Consider the following 20,128-nt stretch of genomic DNA (forward strand, 5'->3'; position numbering starts at 1 on the left):
TCAAAAAAGGTACTTCTGATCTTAATTTACATATCGGGTGTATTTCGCTTTGCTCTTAAACCTGTTGACTTAGTTGTATTGTATGTCAGGGTTGTAGATGAACTATATTTCCATGTTCTGGATGCTTGAAGAAGTCTGTACCATGGTGAATGCAGAAATTATCTAACAGTGCAAACATTAGCCAACACCTGTCAGAATAAAACTGGGGGGTGGAGGGAGGGGTGCTTTTGTTGTCACTTAGTGTTAGCATGGAAACTGTTGATGTTTGTTTGACACTTAACTTTTCTAATGCTATTTTTGGAATTAAGAGGCAGGACACACCAGGTGCACATGTCCTGTATGATGCTTTTGACTTTGGTCCATACCATTTAAAAACCACACTTGAAGTTTGTGTTGTAATGCATTGGTGAAAAACTTCACCTGTGTGACAGATGTCAATTATATTGTTGTACTTTTAAGAGAAGTGAAGAGTTATATTGACTTCCCTGTAAAGATAGAAGGTCAAATAGTCATAAACTAGAGTTCAGAAATGGACCTTTCCATAGTAGTGTGAGCCCAGAGTACTTAGTAATTATTTTATTGGTACTTTTCACACCTCTGTTATTATCATATGGGTTTGTTATGTCCTTATTGATGTAGGGGGCAGATGAAGTCGTGGTCAGGAAATTACTTTTTAGAGTACATTTCTCATGTGGTTTTGAAGATGGGTCAGTGAGTGTGAAAATGTGATAAAAATCACAGCATGAGGTTGTTTGTCCTCCAGTTTAGACCTTAAAAGGGTTGGTTTTGAGTTCAACAAATAGGTATATCGACATATAACAGTATCAGCAAACACATATGGAAACAAAACATCAAAAATCTCATTAATGATTGGTATTTAACTATGCTGTGTAATTTGGTGACAATTCTTTTCTTATTTCTAAGAGGGGTCCAGAACCTTGACTATTGGAAACCGCAATGAAGTCTCTACCATGTATACAAGCAAATTAAGGTTTGGATTTTAATAATGGAGATGAATTATGGACAAAGTAGTGCCAAGATAATAATGTGTGACTTGTCATGTGTAGATCATGTGACTTAAAGGAGAATTCCTGTGATCTCCTCCAGTTTACATCATATTTCCGACATAATGTTTTCAGCACAGCATGAAAAACTGCAATTTTGAAACCTCTTTTTTTTTAGGGGAAGTTTTTTGGCTTGTGGGTAATACAAAGCACATGATTTTTTTCCTGCAAAATGTAAAATACCATTGATACATGAATAAGAAGTCAATAAGACTTTACCAAACCAATTATTACAGTTTTTGTGGTATTTAATTATCGTTTTTCAACATTTTCAGACCAATTATGATAGAAATCCAGAACTTAAAGAACTATCTAAGTATTTAAACCAATTTTCATCAAAAAATAATGTCTATCAGAACAAAGTCAGCATTGACGAAGAAAAAAGTTTACTACTTTAAATGATAAATACTTGAGAAAGTATTAAGATATTTATAAAGGTTTTTAGGTATCATAAGGAAAGTTGTCAGCTGTGACAAAGTCATTGTCAAAATGTGTGAGAAAATTATATGTGTACAATGGCTCATTATAAACCGTATATAGTAGGATGTCCGGTCATGATTTGGTTTTTTGTTGACATGGTTATGATCTGTGACAGGTTTTTTTTTTTTTTTTTTTGTGGGTGGGGGGGTGCATGTTGGATGACACAGGCATTAGATGTGACAGTTTCTATAGTGTCATTAGATGAATATTCTAATTCTGGTTTTTTTTTTTTTTTTTGCAGACATTATAGCACAAAAATGATGATGTTGCAAATACTGAACAATAGGAGTTGATAATATAATTTGAAATATTATAATCATACCCATACTGGAGGGGTTTGGGAGGGGGATTATGATGACCCCCACCTATAGAAGCAACAAAGAAATAAAAAAAAAAAACTCTTATAAAGTCTGAACAAATTTCTTCCAAATAATCGCCTTCTGAACCCTTTACAATAAAGTTTTGGCCATGGGTCTGATAATTGTGAATTTAATGCCGCTTGATTGGAAAAGTTGAGAAAAAAGATAGTATTAAAATTTTCCTGCTTTGTAGTTAAACAATAAAAGAAACAGAGTTAACCTCATTACATAATAATCATATTACTTGTTTAAATTACTTTGTAAGAGGGAGATAACTCTTGCAAAATATTGTCATAAATTTTCTGTTTGAGTAATTTACTATGTGGGTACAATTGCTTATGGTATATAATGTATGCATATTTTACGATGTAAAAAGCTGTGTCATTTATCAGTGGGTGTTTCCCACTGGATTTACAATTAAATAATTACATCTGTTCCAAATATAATACATTTATAGTGAAAAGAAATTATTTACTGTTATTTTTTTTAACAAATCATGTGAAATAGTTTAACCCTTGTAATTTTAGTAGATGATTTATGCTTGGGAAATATTTTGTAGTGTGTGTGAATTAGATTTGTCTCAGAAAGGTGACTATTTCTTGTTTATATTTCTCTATTTGAATATCACTTATTTGAATTGAGGAATGGTTGTGGGAAAAGTCTTTTTATTTTAATCCATTTGGCAATAACTCAATTAAAATATTGTCTCTAATTCTATACCCTTAAGTCATAAGTAGAATAATCCTATAAAAGTCAAGTCCTCTTTTCTTAAAAGATTATAGTATTTAAGTATAGCTCTGTTGTAAAACCAGGCAAAAACTTATGAATAGTGATTCATGCATTTCTTAATTCCAAATATTTTTTTATTGGAAATTTTTCAGTAGAACTGTAATCAAAAATAAAAATGCAAATGAAAGTTGGTCACTAAGATATTAACACTTACAATTTGGTTAAGTTCTTCAACAAAAAAGTATGGAAAAATGTACTGCCAGAATTTTAATACTACAACCAGTCAAAAGATATTTCACATTTTATAACAGATCCAAGGAAGTGAATGAAGGAAAAGTTTTTATGTCCTAATAAATGTATTTGAGCAGTTTCATCGATCATCTTGAGATATGATGAATCACCCTCTGCCTGATGTTAAGACTGACCTATCCTTGAAATAGCAGTTTACATTGAATATAATTTTTTTGTACATATTTGAACTTTGACTTCATGGGGGGGGGTATATATAGCAAGATTTAATAGGATTCTAAAATTTTTATCTCAAGAGCTTCAAATTTTAAATAAAAAGGTAGGGCAATGATGTATGGTTAAACAAATCCAGGACAGGCTAGAAAAAATAAACAGTCAGGACACATATTCTTGTCTTTATGCTGTTAGACTCTTTAGTAGTACCCCATCTAAGAATCATGCAAAATATGATTCATGGTTGGAAAGCCTACATATTTTTATTTTTGATATTTTGTTTAAAATGTTGTAGTAAGCAGATATTAACATGTGGCTGCTCATAGGAAATATTAAATATAAAGAATGTACTATAGAATTCAAAATTAAGGGAGAAAACTCTGTAAATGGCAATGAAACACAATACCAGTAGATACTATTGAATTTTCAACATGAACTATCCCCCATAAGCAGACAGATTAGAATGAATGATTATGCATTTCCTAATATAGACCCACAAAAACAACTTAATTACAAAAATAAAAATGTGTAGCCTTTTTTTGGGGTGTATCACATGTTACAGAATTTGCATGACTTATACAAAGGCTGTTGATGTCTTGCTGTTGCAATGGTAAAAGCAGATTTGAAAATTGTTCAATTTAAATCTGAAGTCTGATTTTTCAAGTACAAATTTTTGTGTTTTGTTTCTTTTGTTTTTACTGTATATTCAGGTCCAATTTCGTCAATTTCTGATTCATTTGTTGGTTTAATAAAATCGTGTCTGTGAAAGAGACTTTACAACTGTGAAGAAAACAAGCTATAATTAGACAGGAAGATTAGACACAATCATGTTTATGTAGAAATCGTGTGAATTCTTCATTCAGTATTCATGTCGATGACCAGATATTTATGAATACTTTGTATGGATTATGGGATACTAAAACCCATGTTATGATTGTCAATTATCTATTTATATATATATATATATATATATATGTTGTGATGTTATATAATGATATAACAGTGAAGTTATTAGGGATGTACATGTACTTGTACTTGGCTGAATTTGGTTCTATTTATGATTACTGGATTTGAGATAAATAAAACAGTGTAAATTTGGTAAATTATTATGTAGGATAAGCAAAATTGTATGGTCAACTTCCAAACATAACTTTTAAAAAGACTACAAACATTTTTAGCAATGAATCACTTCTCTTTGTGTAAATATTATTGAATTCTTATTATAATTGTTATTGTATGAGCAACAAGAATTTTAATTTGAAAATATTTCTGAAGATAGCCTTATATGTCAAAGTCTGGTATATTGTATGGTAAACACCTGGTTTGACCCTGATAATTAGATTTAGCTATCTTTTAATCAGTTTAAATTGATACTATACACACATGTACTACTTCAGTTTATGTTCAAGATTTAAATAAGTATTGTTTTGTCATATTATGTTTTCCTTAGAGAGGGTTTTTTTTCTTATTATACCCCTACTCAGTGAATTTGTGATACAGTGGAATCACCTTGTCCATCTGTTGTTCTGTGTGTCTGTCTGTCCAAATTTTGGTGCAGTTATTTCTGCTCCTGATAGATATATTGATTTCAGATTTGGTGTTTGGCTTCATATTGATGGGACATTTGTTGTAAGAGATTTTGAATGCTCTCCAGTATCAACTTCCTATATCAGTGGGGGTTTACCTAGCATGGCTACACATGCAAATTCATGTTTTTGATGTTTTTGTTTTGGTAGCATGTACATTGTAGAGTAGGATACAGGAGAGATACAAAATATTTAATAAATAGGGACAACAAAATGTATGACGAATGGGAAGGATTGTGTATCAGATATATACACTTTCAGCTACTGTTTATCAAATGAATTTGAACTGCATCTATACTGGAAAGGGAAGTAGTGGGAGCATATATTTCTTACAATACATCATGATGCATAACTGCAACACATGAGAATCATATGCAGTGTAACATATGATTATCCTATAAATCAAGCTTGATGTTATGATTAACATATGTTTCAGCATACATTTTTCACAAACATATGATAATCAGATGACTCTTGAAATGAAGTATTATTATAATTATTATTATTATTATTATTATTATTATTACTACTACTATTGTACATATTCTCTGGAAACTGCCTTTGGTAGAGGTGATTCACCAAACATTTTTTTTGCCTTCAAATGCTTTCTTTTTAGGTAAAAATAGTCCTTTCTGTATTCAGGTCTGTATTTTTGAGAAAACTATACAGTCATCTCCCACTAAATTCACCCAGATCAAACCAAATCAAGAACAATAACTCTTACAAGGAGATAATTTCGTACACAATCAAATATAATTTTTATCTCAAAAGTGCACTGTTCGAATGATAAACTAATGCTGGTTATGCTGTCTGTTTCTGAATTAGGAATAATAGGTTTTTGACACGAATCATCTCCTGTCTGCTTTGTATAAAGACTCCTGCTTAAGTTACACTCCAGCCAAGAATCATGCAAAATGTGATTCATGGATAAAAAGCCTACATATTTTTATTTTTAATGTTTTGTTTGAATTGCCATAGTGAACAGAAATAAACATTCAATTTTTCATATAACCCGTGTTCTTAGGAGATAAAAATTATAAGGAATGCACTGTATATTTCAAAATTAAGGGAGACAACTTTGTAAATAATACTCAAATACCTAAGAATCTATTGGATTTTCAATGTTGATTATCTCCTAAGAGCAGGCATATGGAATGAATAATTACACATTTCATAATATAGACCCATAAAACAACGTAATTACAAAAATAAAAATATGTAGCCTCTTTTGGGATGTATCACATTTTTCAGATTTTGCATGATTCTTACTAAGACTTCTGTTTAAACGTTTTCAACTTGTTTTTATTACAACATAAAAACATAAAGTGTTAAAAGATAATCAAGCACTTGCTCTGACTTATGAAACAGCGATGAGCACTCATGTTTTGCATCTAATACTTTTATCATGTCTTTAATGATAATTAACACCACACCCAAATCTCAATAGGTTTGAATATGTCCATGACTAAATACTTGCTATCATGTGTCTAAATTAATCCAAAAAAAATTTCCAAGCACTTTTTATACTATTAAAAATGTGAGTTGTTCTTGACACAGTTTACACTGAAGTCCTTATGAAAGATTTGTTTTCTGCCAAAAATTATTTCTTTACACAAACAAGCGGAAACATTTTAAACAGGCATTTTTCTATCAAAATTTTAAATAGATGATTCATTCAATTTTTAGGTCCCATGTTGTGTGACTTTTAAAAACCAAATATAGAATATCAACTGGAAAAATATAATTTGAGATTATCATAAAAAATTAATGGATTTAAATTTTCATTATAAGAGAATAATAAAGCTTATCCAGAAGTTATTCAGTAAGGACTTTAAATTTTGAAACTATAATAGAGGATGGAAATAAAAAAAAAAAAATTATTGGTAGAATTTTATCCATGTTACAATCATCCCTTCATATATTAAAATTCCAGATTGTTTATGCCTCTAGAGGACAGTAGAATATTTTCCCTGATTTTATCATGAATTTGTTAAAGTATTACTGTTTGATGTTGGTAATTTTGCTATTAACCTGAAGCTAATGAAGGTGATGTAGTTTTTATAGGATAGGTCTATGGTACTAATTTACAAACCAGCTGTTAAAATTTTCGTACATTTGTTATCTTAAAAAACAAGGCTTTGTTGTTTTACCATTCAATGTTTTATGATGGTAGTATTTCCCATTCAAAATTCACCATACACTCTTGTTCAAGGTCTAACTACAAATTTCATTCATTTTCACTAAGTTTTTTTTCATCATTTAAGGCTTTTACCATTCTCATTCTTTTTTTCACTGTTTAAGGTTTCTATACCCCCACAAATGAAGTTTTGGGGCATATATAGATTTCAACCTGTCTGTCTGTCAGTCTGTCTGTCCATTCATCAATCTGTCATTTGTGGCATGTAATATGACTACATGGAGATGTGCATATATTTTGACAAAAAATGTCTAGTTTGTACCATTCTCATTCTTATCACATTCAAGGTTTACCATCCATGTTCTTTTGAATTTCACCAATAGTGAAACTTTTTAAGTTTATTAAAAATTATACAAATTTAACATTCAATATTTTCTTAGGTTTTCTGTAATATGATATTAGCCTAAGCCTATGATAGGTGGAGCTCATTCTTTGTTTACAGTGCAACAGTGTGGTCTCATTCAGAGAGGATAATATGTGAGACTTTCTTCTGGGAAAGCTGAATACATTTCTACACAGCCAGTAATTTCCAGATTATTATTGAATAAATAGATAAATATGAAATTGTATCCATTAACATACTAAATGACAACACATAGCCTCCACACTTGAGCAAATGTCTGCTTCCATCTCGACAAATTTCATCACTTCAGTCAGAATACTTTAGGCCATTCATAATTCTGGTCCTACATTCTACATATATATAGGACGTTGCTGATGGTCCATCCATATTACTAAGAGACATGTGGCAATTTTAGTAAGTAAGCTTATGTGGTTTGTGAATTAGCTAAATCAGGGCTCTTATAATCTACAGACATGATTTCCTTATACTAAATGGAATTCTTGTTTTTGACAAATCCGGATTTTACTGTCACCTTTCTTCTTTTACTGTATGATTACTTCAGATTTTGTTAATTTCCACTTCTTATTTGTTGGTTTTGAAAAATGTTGTCTTTTTATTTGACTTGGGAAGGTCTTGTTTCAATTTTATTAAGCTAATAGTCTGTTTTTTTTTCTGTTCATTTTAAGAGTTTAGAAGAATTATTTGTACTCATAATTTCCTATTATTATCTTCTAATAAAGTGTTAATCTTTTAATCCAGGAATTAAAGGAAAGATTATAACACTCTTGACTTTAGGACATATGTATAATTGTATTAATCTGTAAAAATCAAATAATTAAAACATCTTTTATTTACTTTTCTCACCTTACAGGTAAAAAATCAACAAAGGAATTACATAATTTTCATGTAGTTGTAATCAAAATAGTAAAATAGTTTTTGTACCTCGATTCCCCCGGGGTCATTTAAATTGTGAAAATTCCATAATCGGATTATAAAATCATTGAATGCGACTTCCTTCTATAAATATATATTGTTCATTCATGATAAACTTTACGACATACTGCCCCTTTGTTGGGCCTTGTGATAAGTAGTGAGACCATGAATGAATGACCTGTCAAGCGGGCTTTTATTTGCACTGTCTCTGACAGTTTCATTGGTGAATATAAGAGCGCACCTTTCACCGGATGTAAAGGTGTATTTTTAACTTGAAATCATTTACATGATTAGTTCCTTAAAAAGGGATATTTGTATAGGGAAAATAAGTGTAACCGATTTCTAAGTGATTTTTGGGAAGAGTGTATCTCTCATTGAGTTCTGTAATACAATATTAAAGTGAGAATTAAGTGATGTATTAGTAATTTTTAGAATCTACTAACTTTGGCATGAAAAATATCTGTTTTGGAACGGAACACATAATTGGATGTGATATTTACATGATGTGTTTTTTATAAACAATGGACTTGCAGATTTTTCTCTATATATTGTGAAATTCAGTATTGTATATCTTGAACATGGACACTAAAATGGAATTTATCAAGACAAAAGGACGATCAAGTTTCAAACTTAAAAACTTGTTATCCATACTGAACTTAATTAATAAAAATTATGGGTAAGTTCCGTTTCAATATTTTGTTGGATTTGCATTGCTTTTTGGGTGAACTTAATTTCATGAAATAAACAAAAGTGTTTAATCTTTTTTATTTATCTATTTTCATGAAAGATAGAATTCAATATGAAGTATAAATCTGGTCTAGAATTAGAGATAATTATGTAAAGGATAGAATAATTACCAATCTAGACAATTTGAACCCAGCCTTCCCCTTAAGAAATGAAAAATAATGGTAAATCGTACAAGATTCATTAATTGGCAAATCTTAGGAAGGGTATTCAAAGCCGTCCACCTTTTTTTGTTGGAGAATTTTCTTGCATTATTTGAGCAAACAGTGGCAAATATAATCCAAACTGCCTGAAATTAATAACTCTATGTATTTGAGAGCTATTAAAATTTATCACTGAATTATGCCTATATACTTTTCTTAATTTGAATATTGATGTGTGATAGTCTATGCTTAAAAGTGTAATGTTTGAATGGAGTACTTCTAGGTTGTGTAACTAAAATGTGGTCTTCAGTGTCTTATTAAACCCTTTCATATTTATCTTAAAATGGAAAAACTGTCCCAGGTGTAGACCAGGACAACATGGACAGATTAATACAAATATGAAAAATTAATTATGTCAATTTCTGTCTTGTTTCTAGTGAAAAATGGCAGAATATGTCACGTTATTACATGTAAATGAATCTCTATGTAATATTTCAACACCTCATGACAATTGTATTTATTGTAAGATAAGAAGGCTCGAAGGTAATTGTCCTACCACTGTTAGTCCTTCAGTTCTTGTATGGTGTGATCTGAACTGGTTCTTCTCTTATAAATCAACCATAATTGATACAGTCCTGGAAAATCAGACACCTGTTTTTTTTGTTTTTTTTTGTTACAAGTGCATGTATTTGTTGTAAACCAAATGGTTTATTACTAGATAATTTACATTAAATAAAAAAATGATCCAAATTGTTAAGAATGAGGTAGATCTATGCAGGATAGGGTACAATAGACATTAGTCAAGGGTAGGGGAGACGTAGAATCTGTCCCCTTTTTTCACACATTATTTCTATTTGGTCTGTTATTTTTGGTATTATAGGATAAGGATGTAATCATTTTATTAAGGAGGTAGACCTAAGGTAACAGACATAAACCTTGAAATCAGTGATATGTTTGTATCATATTCTATTTCACCAAAGCCTATCAATCTTTCATTTGAAACAGAATGAAATCAATCTAAGTTACTTTGATGCTTACATGATATTGATGTAGAAAGCTGAATACAAATGTTCCAATAGTTTGTAAGAGTTGTGTCCCTTGCCCTAAGTCTACCTCCTTAAAATATAAATACAAAAAACACCATAAAACGACTGAGGTGATTTTGAGTATAGGTCAGGTGTGATTTTCTGACTGGTGCATGGTCATTGATTCCAGATTTCTCTGTTGGTCCAGTGGTCAGTGGTTCTTTTTCTGTTTTGGTCTTGTGATGAGAGTGATTCTTTTTCTGTGTTGGTCTGTTGGTCAGTGATTCTTTTTATTTGTTGGTCATGTGATCAGTGATTCTTTTTCTGTGTTGGTCGTGTGATCATTGCTTTTTTTTCTAGCATTGGTCATGTGATCAGTCTATGATTTGTATTCTCCATTGATCATTGCTTTATTACCTTTTGTGTGATTCAGGGACATTACTGTGACCACAAAATTATCTGAAGCTGTTTTGTGGTCTTTGGTTGATAAATACTTTCATTCTGGCAGTTGACCAAAGGTAGGAGGTCATGTCATCAAGTGAAGTAAAACAATAACTTACTGATGGGCCATTTATTATTGTTTCCATGAAAAAGAGAAGAAAAAAACAAATTCTCTATTTTCATTAAACCAATCATAATGTGACTAAAATCGTTTTTTTTTTTGGTTTTTTTTATGTTGAGTTATTAATAGTTTTATCCAGGAAGCTTTTATATTGAAATTGCTTAAGTTTTGGTTGTTTTCTGTCAATAATTTGGGCCAATGAGATTGGGATATTATGTGTCATGATTATATAAGATACTTGATATGACCTAGTTCAGGATATGATTAAATCAGAGCTTTATGTCATTTTTTGAAATAGAATTTCTCCTAGAATTAGGAGAGATAAATACTGCTCCTTAAAAAAAAGTTGTTACCGAATTGTGAAAATTTTCTCTTTCAATATCAAGTAATATGCATTCGGATACACTAGCAAACATTGGTTCAATCCAGTACCAGTTTTCCTTTATCCTCATTAGCAAGGCAATTTAGAAATATGCTGAAAATGTCATAATATTTGATTAGAAAACTGAAATAAATTGTGACATAATTTTCTAAGAATAATCCAACATTCAGGTTACTTGCTCATTATTTAGACTTAACTTTAAACTCTGTAAAGGTTGGTTTGATAATTTATTTTAGTCAGTTAAAATAAGTCTTTGATTCTAAGTTGCAAACTCTACAAACTTCCTCATAAGTTTTATATTATATCATTTTTGGCAGGAAATTTTTAATTTTGTTTATTTAATAAAGGCTTTTAAAATCTGTGCTTGCTTTCAATAGAATATTTTCTAGCCTCTCTTCTTCCTCACCTGAACTCTGGGGTCTGCATGATGACATTGGCATCTCAGAAAGTTAAGTAGTTTACTTCTCCACTTACCCTTTTCTTGGACCCCACAAAAGTTGAGAGTTTAATGTATGGCTTATGGAATGACTAATAATGAAATAAACAAAAGAAATTAATTAGGCTTGAAAGATAGAGCACCTTAAAAAAACATTTTATTATAATTTATCTGTGTCGAAATTCATGGATGTCAACTGGAAGATTAATTTACATAGAAAGTATCATGTTTCTTGTGAACTCTGTCGTATAAAACAAGATTAAAAAAGCTTAAGACAAACTTTCATTTCCGCTGAAGGACAGGAATATCTTTGGTCAAAAGTTGAAACTCTTTAAATGTCATTACCAATTTGTAGTTTTTGACCTGATTTGTATAACATTTCTTCTTCATCAGTAGTTAAAGGAAGATTTGACATACTCTGCATTATATAATGATATTATCTAACTCTCTTGACTTTTCTACAATCTGTCTTATTTAAATTCCTTCAGATTTAAGACTTTGTTCGGTTTATGCAGGTGTTACATTTATACCTTAGGAAGTATTTGATCCACACAGGTTCAGAATACATTATAATTATACCCTTGCTCCAAAGGAAAGGTGGGTATACTGTTTTACCCTTGTCCTTGTTTCTGTGTTTCCATGTGTGGTAACAACTTTTTCGGTCACACTTTTCTCAGTAACTAGTGATCGCAGCATCTTGAAACATGATGTGTTTGGTTTAGACAGGTTTCTTGTTTCCTCAGTGTTTTATTTAGAAAGGTCATACTTTGGTTACATTTGCTTATTTCACATGTTAAAGTTTTGAATTCATCTTTAAAAAGATCTATTAAAACAATTATGACAGCTTATATTGTAGTTCATAAAAACTGTGGTCAAAATTTAAAAATCTACGATGGATTTCAATGGTTTTTAATTCTAAAACTATGTCAATTCTTCTTTATTGTATTTCCAAGTATAAATCCTTCCAGTTGAAAGAAACAGTAATTATCAGCACATACTACTTGATACCCCAATCCATGATATAAAAATTTCAATGTTAGAGTTTTTGTTTGATGACTAAAATCAGATCGTGATTTTTCTTATCTTTTCCTTGGTATTCCTACCGAAGTGTTACATGTAAAGATTGACTTGAACTTTAAAAATCTTTATTAAGTTACAGAAATAACTGAGAATAACATTATTAAACATGAAAGGTCAAGGGTTAAATGAAGGCCAAGGGTCTACCTAGCAAAACATCTGATTCTAGAGACACCATCAACATTTGAAAGAATTTCCTTATTTTATAGCCTAAGGCCATTGGTATTCATCATCAATAGGTCATTTAGCCATTTGTAACTATCTGATAAAAGTTACTTTTATATGTCAATGTTGTGTAAATATTAAGGTCAGTCAGCAGTCTCATTTTAATCCTTAAATGCTAAGGTAAGTTATTACAGCCTTTTGGCTAAGTAACTTTCTTGATTTTTTTACGAGATACAGCTACAAATCATAAAGATGATGAGAATCTGTTAAAATCATAGTACATCCACAGGCAATGTGACAAACACTCTTCCGATTGTAAATTTTCAGATATTTGAAGTACCGCCCACAAAATGATTAAAGTTAAAAAGATAAACTTATTATTTGGGTGGCGTTTGACGCATTCTCTATCACAGGATACTATGGTAGAGATAAATATAGATACAATGTGACTTTTTACATAACCATAAGGATATTAACATACTTAACTGTTATTGACAATATTTTGGGGAAGAGAGAATACATGTACTTGTAGAGAGTTGTTTTTATTTGTATGTGGTTCGATCCATTATAGTTAAAAGGATTAACATAGGATATATAGGTAAAATCAGAGGATTGCTTAACTAGTTGGTAACTTTATTAGATTGGATCATACATTGGAGATAGTAATTATGAAGCAACGAAGGTACGTGGTAGAGATAATAATGTTAATTACTTTATTTACACCATCATATAAGGCCTTTTTAGAAAGTTGTGCAGTTTATAGAATAATTTTTCCCTATTCTAATCTATATTTTTAAGTATACAGGTCCTGCTAAGAATCATGCAAAGGTTGATTAGTTACTATTTTTGTCAACATTCTTTATTATGATAGAATGATGATTTGAGATTCAATTTTTGGGAAAGTAGAGAAAAAAATAACTCTTATGCATAGTGATCTTTAGTATTAAAATTCCGGATTTTTTTAGGGGGGGTTGAATTCAACAGAGCTCTTTTAAATAATCCATAGCTTTCCTAAACTTAAATACAACTCTAATCCATATTATTTGACTTTCTGAAAAAATTAAGGTCGTTATGAAGGTTGACAAATATTTGTTGACTTGATTCACATCTTTTTCTATACTGGCATGATTGTTAGGTGGGCCTGTATTTTACAAGGATTATGAATATGTGACACGAATTTGTCTGTACTCTTTTAAGTTAGGAGAGTATATATACTTTGTGAATATACCTTTAAAGAAATATTGTCTCTTTATAGAGTATAATATGATCTGTTTAGATAAGCTTCAATTTGTGTAAGTTTTTGTTTCGTTTTGCTATTGCTGAAGTTAAATTTTGCAATATTTTTACAAATATAATATATTTAATTTTTAAAATAAATCAATGTTATATATTTAGTGTCTTTTCAGGCTGTTTGACTGTCTCATTTTTGGTTTCCAAACAGCATTTCATGAACTGCTTAACCTACTGTTTTAAAACATTGATACAATGTTTAGGATCACAAATTTTAGGCCTGGTCCAATTATTGTTTATATTGCATGTACCATACAAGAGTTACAGTATTGTCCTTTTTATGTTGAAATTTTTCCTTTTTTTTTTAAGACTTTGTCATTTTCTTTATTTAAACACATTGCGTTAAAAAAATGATATTCAATCCTCGAGACTTGACACATTGGTTCATCATAATAGTAAGACTTGACACGTTGGTTCATCATAATAGTAATTTTTCAAACACAAGTCATTTTTATCTGACCTTACAGTTTCCAAGTGACTTTGGCATAAAATTAATGCTGGGCATTATCACAAGTTAATTAACCTGATCAGATTACAACATGGTCCTCCATATTCATACACACCATAATTATTTAAGACCCTAGTTAGGTGATAGAAGGAATGTATTTTATGGGCTGCTTGTCAAAACTGTTCACCGTGTCACTTGCAGAGGGTGATTTTTATGGTCATAACTTGGTCATATAGTCCAACTTGGTCTTATGAGTGTTGATATCTTGACTTGTTTTTCTCTTGTGAAAAATGTTTTCTGGAGATTTTATTATGAAGTTGGAAGAATTTAAACATTTTCTTCATCTGTAAGTAAACAATGCACTAGTAAAAAAGTTTGGTTCAGTATTGCTGTTATGTATCTGTGATCAAAATGTACCAGATTTTGGTACAACAGTTAGATCTGTGCCATTAAGTTATTTTTTTTCAAAACAAATGGGTGATTACTTAAATTACATCTGCAGTACCTGAACCAATCTGTGCAACAAAAATTGTGATCGGTCATCGATCACCGATCAATTTCCGATCAGTCATCCATCCATCATACTGATCCATTAAACTGGCGATCGCATCACGTAACCACAGAACGGTCATTGTTTTTTCTGGTTTTTGTTGTTTTCTTTGTAAATTTTATACATATTTTACACATAAATTTAAACATCAATTTATACTTTTATTTCTCATTTCTTTTATTTAAAACAAATGATATGCCATTTTACATAATAAAACTGCAGTCAGATCAGTCAGCAGTTATCGATCCGTCAGCGATCAATCAGTCAGCATTCATCGATCCATCAAATTGTTGTGGACTGTATAAGCATAGATAGAAGCAGTAAGTAAATGTTGAGATCAGTAATGATAAGCAGTTTTCATTACTAGTAATATACATGTGTGATTTAAGAATAATTATACACTTTGTGTAGATTGGTCCATGTAAAAGTTAACCTTAATTTGTGCTGAAGATCATATTTTTTTAAACTTTTATGTCTGGACAAGCCATAGCAATTAATAAAATATGGGGATTCAATTGGATTAGGAAAGGGAATCATTGGATTGATTTTACTTAACTTCGGGATAGTTGATGAGCATGCATGACATATACAGGGGTCCAAATTTACTTCCAAGACCTAACTAGAAGGTCCTGGACTATTTCAAGTTTCAAATCAATGGTCCACTTTTGTAATTTTGAAAGTACTCAATAAAGTGTCAGTGAATATATTTGAAGGTCCCTGACCTGGGTAAATGAAATTTCAGATGTCCTGTGTCATAAATTGAGGGTTCAGGACCTCAGACCATTGCTGATTAGGACTCCTGCATATACTTCTGTACAAAAAGACTACTCTGCAGTTAAGACAAAAGTGTCTGTTGCTATTAAAGGACAGTGAACCGATTTAATGATCACGTCAATACGCCAGTAATCGGCTTTTAATCATCATCATTAAATCCTTATTTAAACATATTTATAGATAACTTTTGTTATACTGATCTTTATTAAATATTTGACCTAACCAGAACATTCTTGTCCATTTGAAGGAGCAGATACTGTGCTCTTGTGTGAATTAGTTTGTTTTTCTATCATATGTAAGTGTTTTGTTGTAAATATAAGTTTTGGTAGAAGTATCTGGGATATTATTACTTCTTTACTGTACCTATTGTGTTTGAGTAATAAAAATGTATACATAATTTAAAAAAATAGGTTGTGGGGAAGTATTATTGTAGTAGGAATCTAAGTCTTGAATATTTCCTTTTTAAATATAAATCTGTTGTAATGATGCATCAAAGTATGATAACTGAAACCCAGAAATTTTTATGTAAGATTTTGTAATGGAGAAATGAAGCAACCAAAGCTCACTGACATCCTGCTGTCCCCAACCCTATCATTTTCTCCAGAAAAAAGAATATCAGTCTGTAAACTTACAAGTGATTCAGTTATACTATATTTTTTTCTGGGAAATTGATAGACAAACTTGGTAAAAGACACTTATTCATCAAATTGAATGTACTTGTAGTAGTTTATTGAACACAGAATGTGTAAAAAAAAAGTTTCCTTGTACGTGTACATAGGCTGTTTGATATACAGGGAAATGGTTACTTAGGTTAGCCATTCAGTTATTTGGTAGGAAGATATGAAATACTGGTACTTATAGTACTTCTCTTTGTGAAAATCAGGCAAAAGATAGAATTTGGTGGAAAAAAGTAGTTTTGTTTCACTACTTCTGCCATCTTATCTTTGGTGAAAAGATCACTTTTCAGTTTCACCAGAATTTGTAAGTGAAAAATTTTAATTTTTGATGCCATAATAGAAAATAGAATAGCCACATCACTACTGATTTTATTGTGCTCTGGACCATAGCTTCACCATAAAGTCTGTCATTAAAACTGATAAAAAATGACAGTCGGTATATATTCAGGGACTATATTGATTGCCAATGAACAATTGTTAGCACATTTTTAAGTTTTTTTTTTAATTAGGCCTGATTCTAACAAAGACTATTACTTAAAACTTGTATGAATTGACAATCAGACTTTTTCATTATTATTTGTCTGACTCGATAAAGGATTGGTACTTCATTTTTTGTGTATATTTTCTGAGAAGGGTTGTGGTTTTTGTGATAATTGAACAACTATAGGAATGGTACTTCCATAGTAGCTACTAGTATGACTATTATTTTTAGTGTATAACCGTCACTTTATATCCATACTGCAGGGATGTCAGTGTATATCTGTCACATTATATCCATACTGCAGGGATGTCAGTGTATATCTGTCACATTATATCCACACTACAGGGATGTCAGTGTATAACTGTCACATTATATCCACACTGCAGGGATGTCAGTGTATATCTGTCACATTATATCCATTCTGCAGGGATGTCAGTGTATATCTGTCACATTATATCCACACTGCAGGGATGTCAGTGTATATCTGTCACACTATATCCATACTGCAGGGATGTCAGTGTATAACTGTCACATTATATCCACACTACAGGGATGTCAGTGTATAACTGTCACACTATGTCCACACTGCAGGGATGTCAGTGTATAACTGTCACACTAAATCCATACTACAGGGATGTCAGTGTATAACTGTCATACTACATCCATACTACAGGGGTCTCAGTAGTATTTTAAGTAGCAGGGAAAAAAAGAGAAAGTAGCAGGTGACTAATGAAAATTTTGTAAGATTTAAGCCATTTCTATGAATAGAGTACAGTAAAAAAATGAGCAAGTAGCCATCCTATTTTGCAGGTTGAAGGTAGTACAAAGTAGTATTAAGGTATTTGGTTGATTTTAATTGCAGGATTAAAATTTTTCAAATCATAATTGAATATTGCCATTGTTTTGAAATCCTTTTTTTTTTCTTTTTCCAGAAAACAAAACATGGACGGGCAGCTGTACTGTGAGACCCACGTCCCAGTTCCTAAGACATCCCTCAGTCCAGAAACAGATGATAAGGTTAAGTCATTGTATATACAGTAAAGCCTATCTAAACCAAACCTGTATGGATTATTGAATTTGTAAAGCAAAGGAGATGTTTTAATTACACATATACAAAATAATTTAAAGTTACCTATTTGTTCAGTCATTGGATTAGACAGGTTTAAATTTTCAGATAGATATAGCAATATTGAACCTATATACAAGGAACAGAGTTATTCAAAGGATGACAGTTTATGTTATGAAATAAAAACAGTTTGTCACATGCACAGAGTGTACTATATGTATCAACATTGTGTTGAAGTTTAATGTACATATTTTTTAACTCTCCCCCCCCCACCCCCCACACTGAAAAAATCAAAATCGAAATAAAACATAGTATTGTGTTAATTCTTATAAAATTATGTTGTAGACACAAGCACTATTTGAAATGCTTATACAACTGAATGAAAGAGGTCGGATTGATGACCAAAGATGTGACATGTCAAATTTACTGAAGGTAGGATTTATTCCCCTTATATATATATATATTGATAGTTATCTCCCTTGCTCCTTTACTAAATGCTTAGTATTCTGACAGATACATCTACCATGCTTATCAAATGTATTTGGTGCAGTGTGTTAATGTGGAATTCTTACTAACAAATATATTTGAAAAATTATATTTCAATTTATTTTTTTTTATGTTGGGGGAAGGGGGACAAATATTTTACAATTTCTTTCACTGCTGAAATTTCTGGTATAAATAGGTAATAACAATACTGATTGACTGAAATGTCACCTGCAATATTTTTTTTGTAGACAGACTGATTTAGATCTCATATATCATGAAAATGTGGGGTTTCATATGGCATTGAATTGAATATAAATACATCAAATTATTGAATAACGATAAATTGTCAAGTTTATGAGCTTGTTATGATATTTTTAGCTACAAAGGTGACATATTTTTCACATCAAGCTGTCAAAATACATGTTCATGCCCTCAATCCTAAGAAAACATCCTACATGTAATTTACGGTTAAATGTATTATTTTAAGTTTTTTCCCTTCCTGTGAATTTCTGATTGGCAGGAAGTTAGAAAAATGTGCCAGATATTTGCCAAGGGCCATTTTGTAATTTTTTACATGCATGGAAAAAATTACATGTACCAAGAATACATATGTTTAGACATGCTGCAAGGAATAACTTAATCGTTGCTGTTTTCAACTTCCTTATGACTTTTTCTTTTCTTTCTTTTAAGCTATAAAATATGAAATTGTATTTTTGCACATAATGAGAATCTTGTGACCTTATTGTATTCTGACAAGAGAAATTTTGAAAGAAGTGTACTGGTGCCTACCCCAAAACTGATAACCATCCTAGGGTAACCATGGTGAAGTGTTGATGACTAAAACTATTCACCATAACGGACATGACTTGTCCACGTCTCATCATGATATTTACATGTACTTGTAAATAAAATGATGAAATGTTTAGATTATCAAAAAATCTGGTAAGTTTTTTATTCACACGTCATGTTACATTAATGCAAAATTTTGCAATTGTAAACATTTTGGATTTCATAGGAGAGTTAAGAAAATGAACTAAGTTGGATTGAGTCAAGGCTTATATCCTGTTGTAATGTATTCATTTTGTTCGAAGGAATAGTTTAGAAGAAAAAAAAAATTGTCTGTTGTCTCATCTTCTATAGGAAATCATGACCAACTTGTCTACTGTGCAATCACAATTTTTCTTTACTACATTTCAATATATTTATCATGTCAGATCTTCAGCAAAGGAGGGGTGTGTGAAAAATCATGAACTACATGTATATGTATTTTGATTCCCATCATTGGTCTGCTGTGTTATCATGATTATTTTTTGAAATCTCAATATTAACCTCCAGTGCTGATCCAGAAATTTTGGAATTTTCCCTCAAGGCAAACTGAAGGTTAATTAATCCCATTAACACTTGCTAACACTTGACCAGCTGTCCAGTTTAGGATTTAAAACTTAAAAACTTACCTGGTGGCTATAAATACAATATCAGCTAATCATGCATGATCATAGATACATGTTGTATGTATCGAAGAGTGTAAAATGTTTACAAAATTCCTATGTTGAGCCAACAATTGATTTAAAATGAACTCCCTCATAATAAAATGAAGCAGTTTGCAGATTAGAGATTTAAATGATGCTATTTAAACTGAAACATTTTCTTGGCAATGTCTTCACTTTTA

General features: G+C 30.9%; 1 protein-coding gene across 16 annotated transcripts in view; it reads left to right on the forward strand.

Annotated features, from left to right (window-relative positions):
• LOC148601119 (rap1 GTPase-activating protein 1-like) overlaps positions 1–20,128 on the forward strand; it is a 145,923-nt gene that overhangs the window by 106,915 nt on the left and 18,880 nt on the right. For 15 of the 16 annotated variants that reach the window (XM_088556107.1, XM_088556109.1, XM_088556106.1 and 12 more), the window contains 2 exons: positions 17,840–17,924; positions 18,319–18,405. In XM_088556107.1, the coding sequence (XP_088412233.1) occupies positions 17,840–17,924; positions 18,319–18,405 (172 nt within the window). Of the gene's footprint in view, positions 1–8,584; positions 8,830–17,839; positions 17,925–18,318; positions 18,406–20,128 lie in introns of those variants that run through there. The other variant, XM_088556113.1, reaches the window with a different exon arrangement.

The sequence above is a fragment of the Perna viridis genome, chromosome 12 (genome assembly GCF_037379345.1).
Source record: "Perna viridis isolate PV_CMFRI_1.1 ecotype Kerala chromosome 12, ASM3737934v1, whole genome shotgun sequence".
Taxonomy (NCBI): domain Eukaryota; kingdom Metazoa; phylum Mollusca; class Bivalvia; order Mytilida; family Mytilidae; genus Perna; species Perna viridis.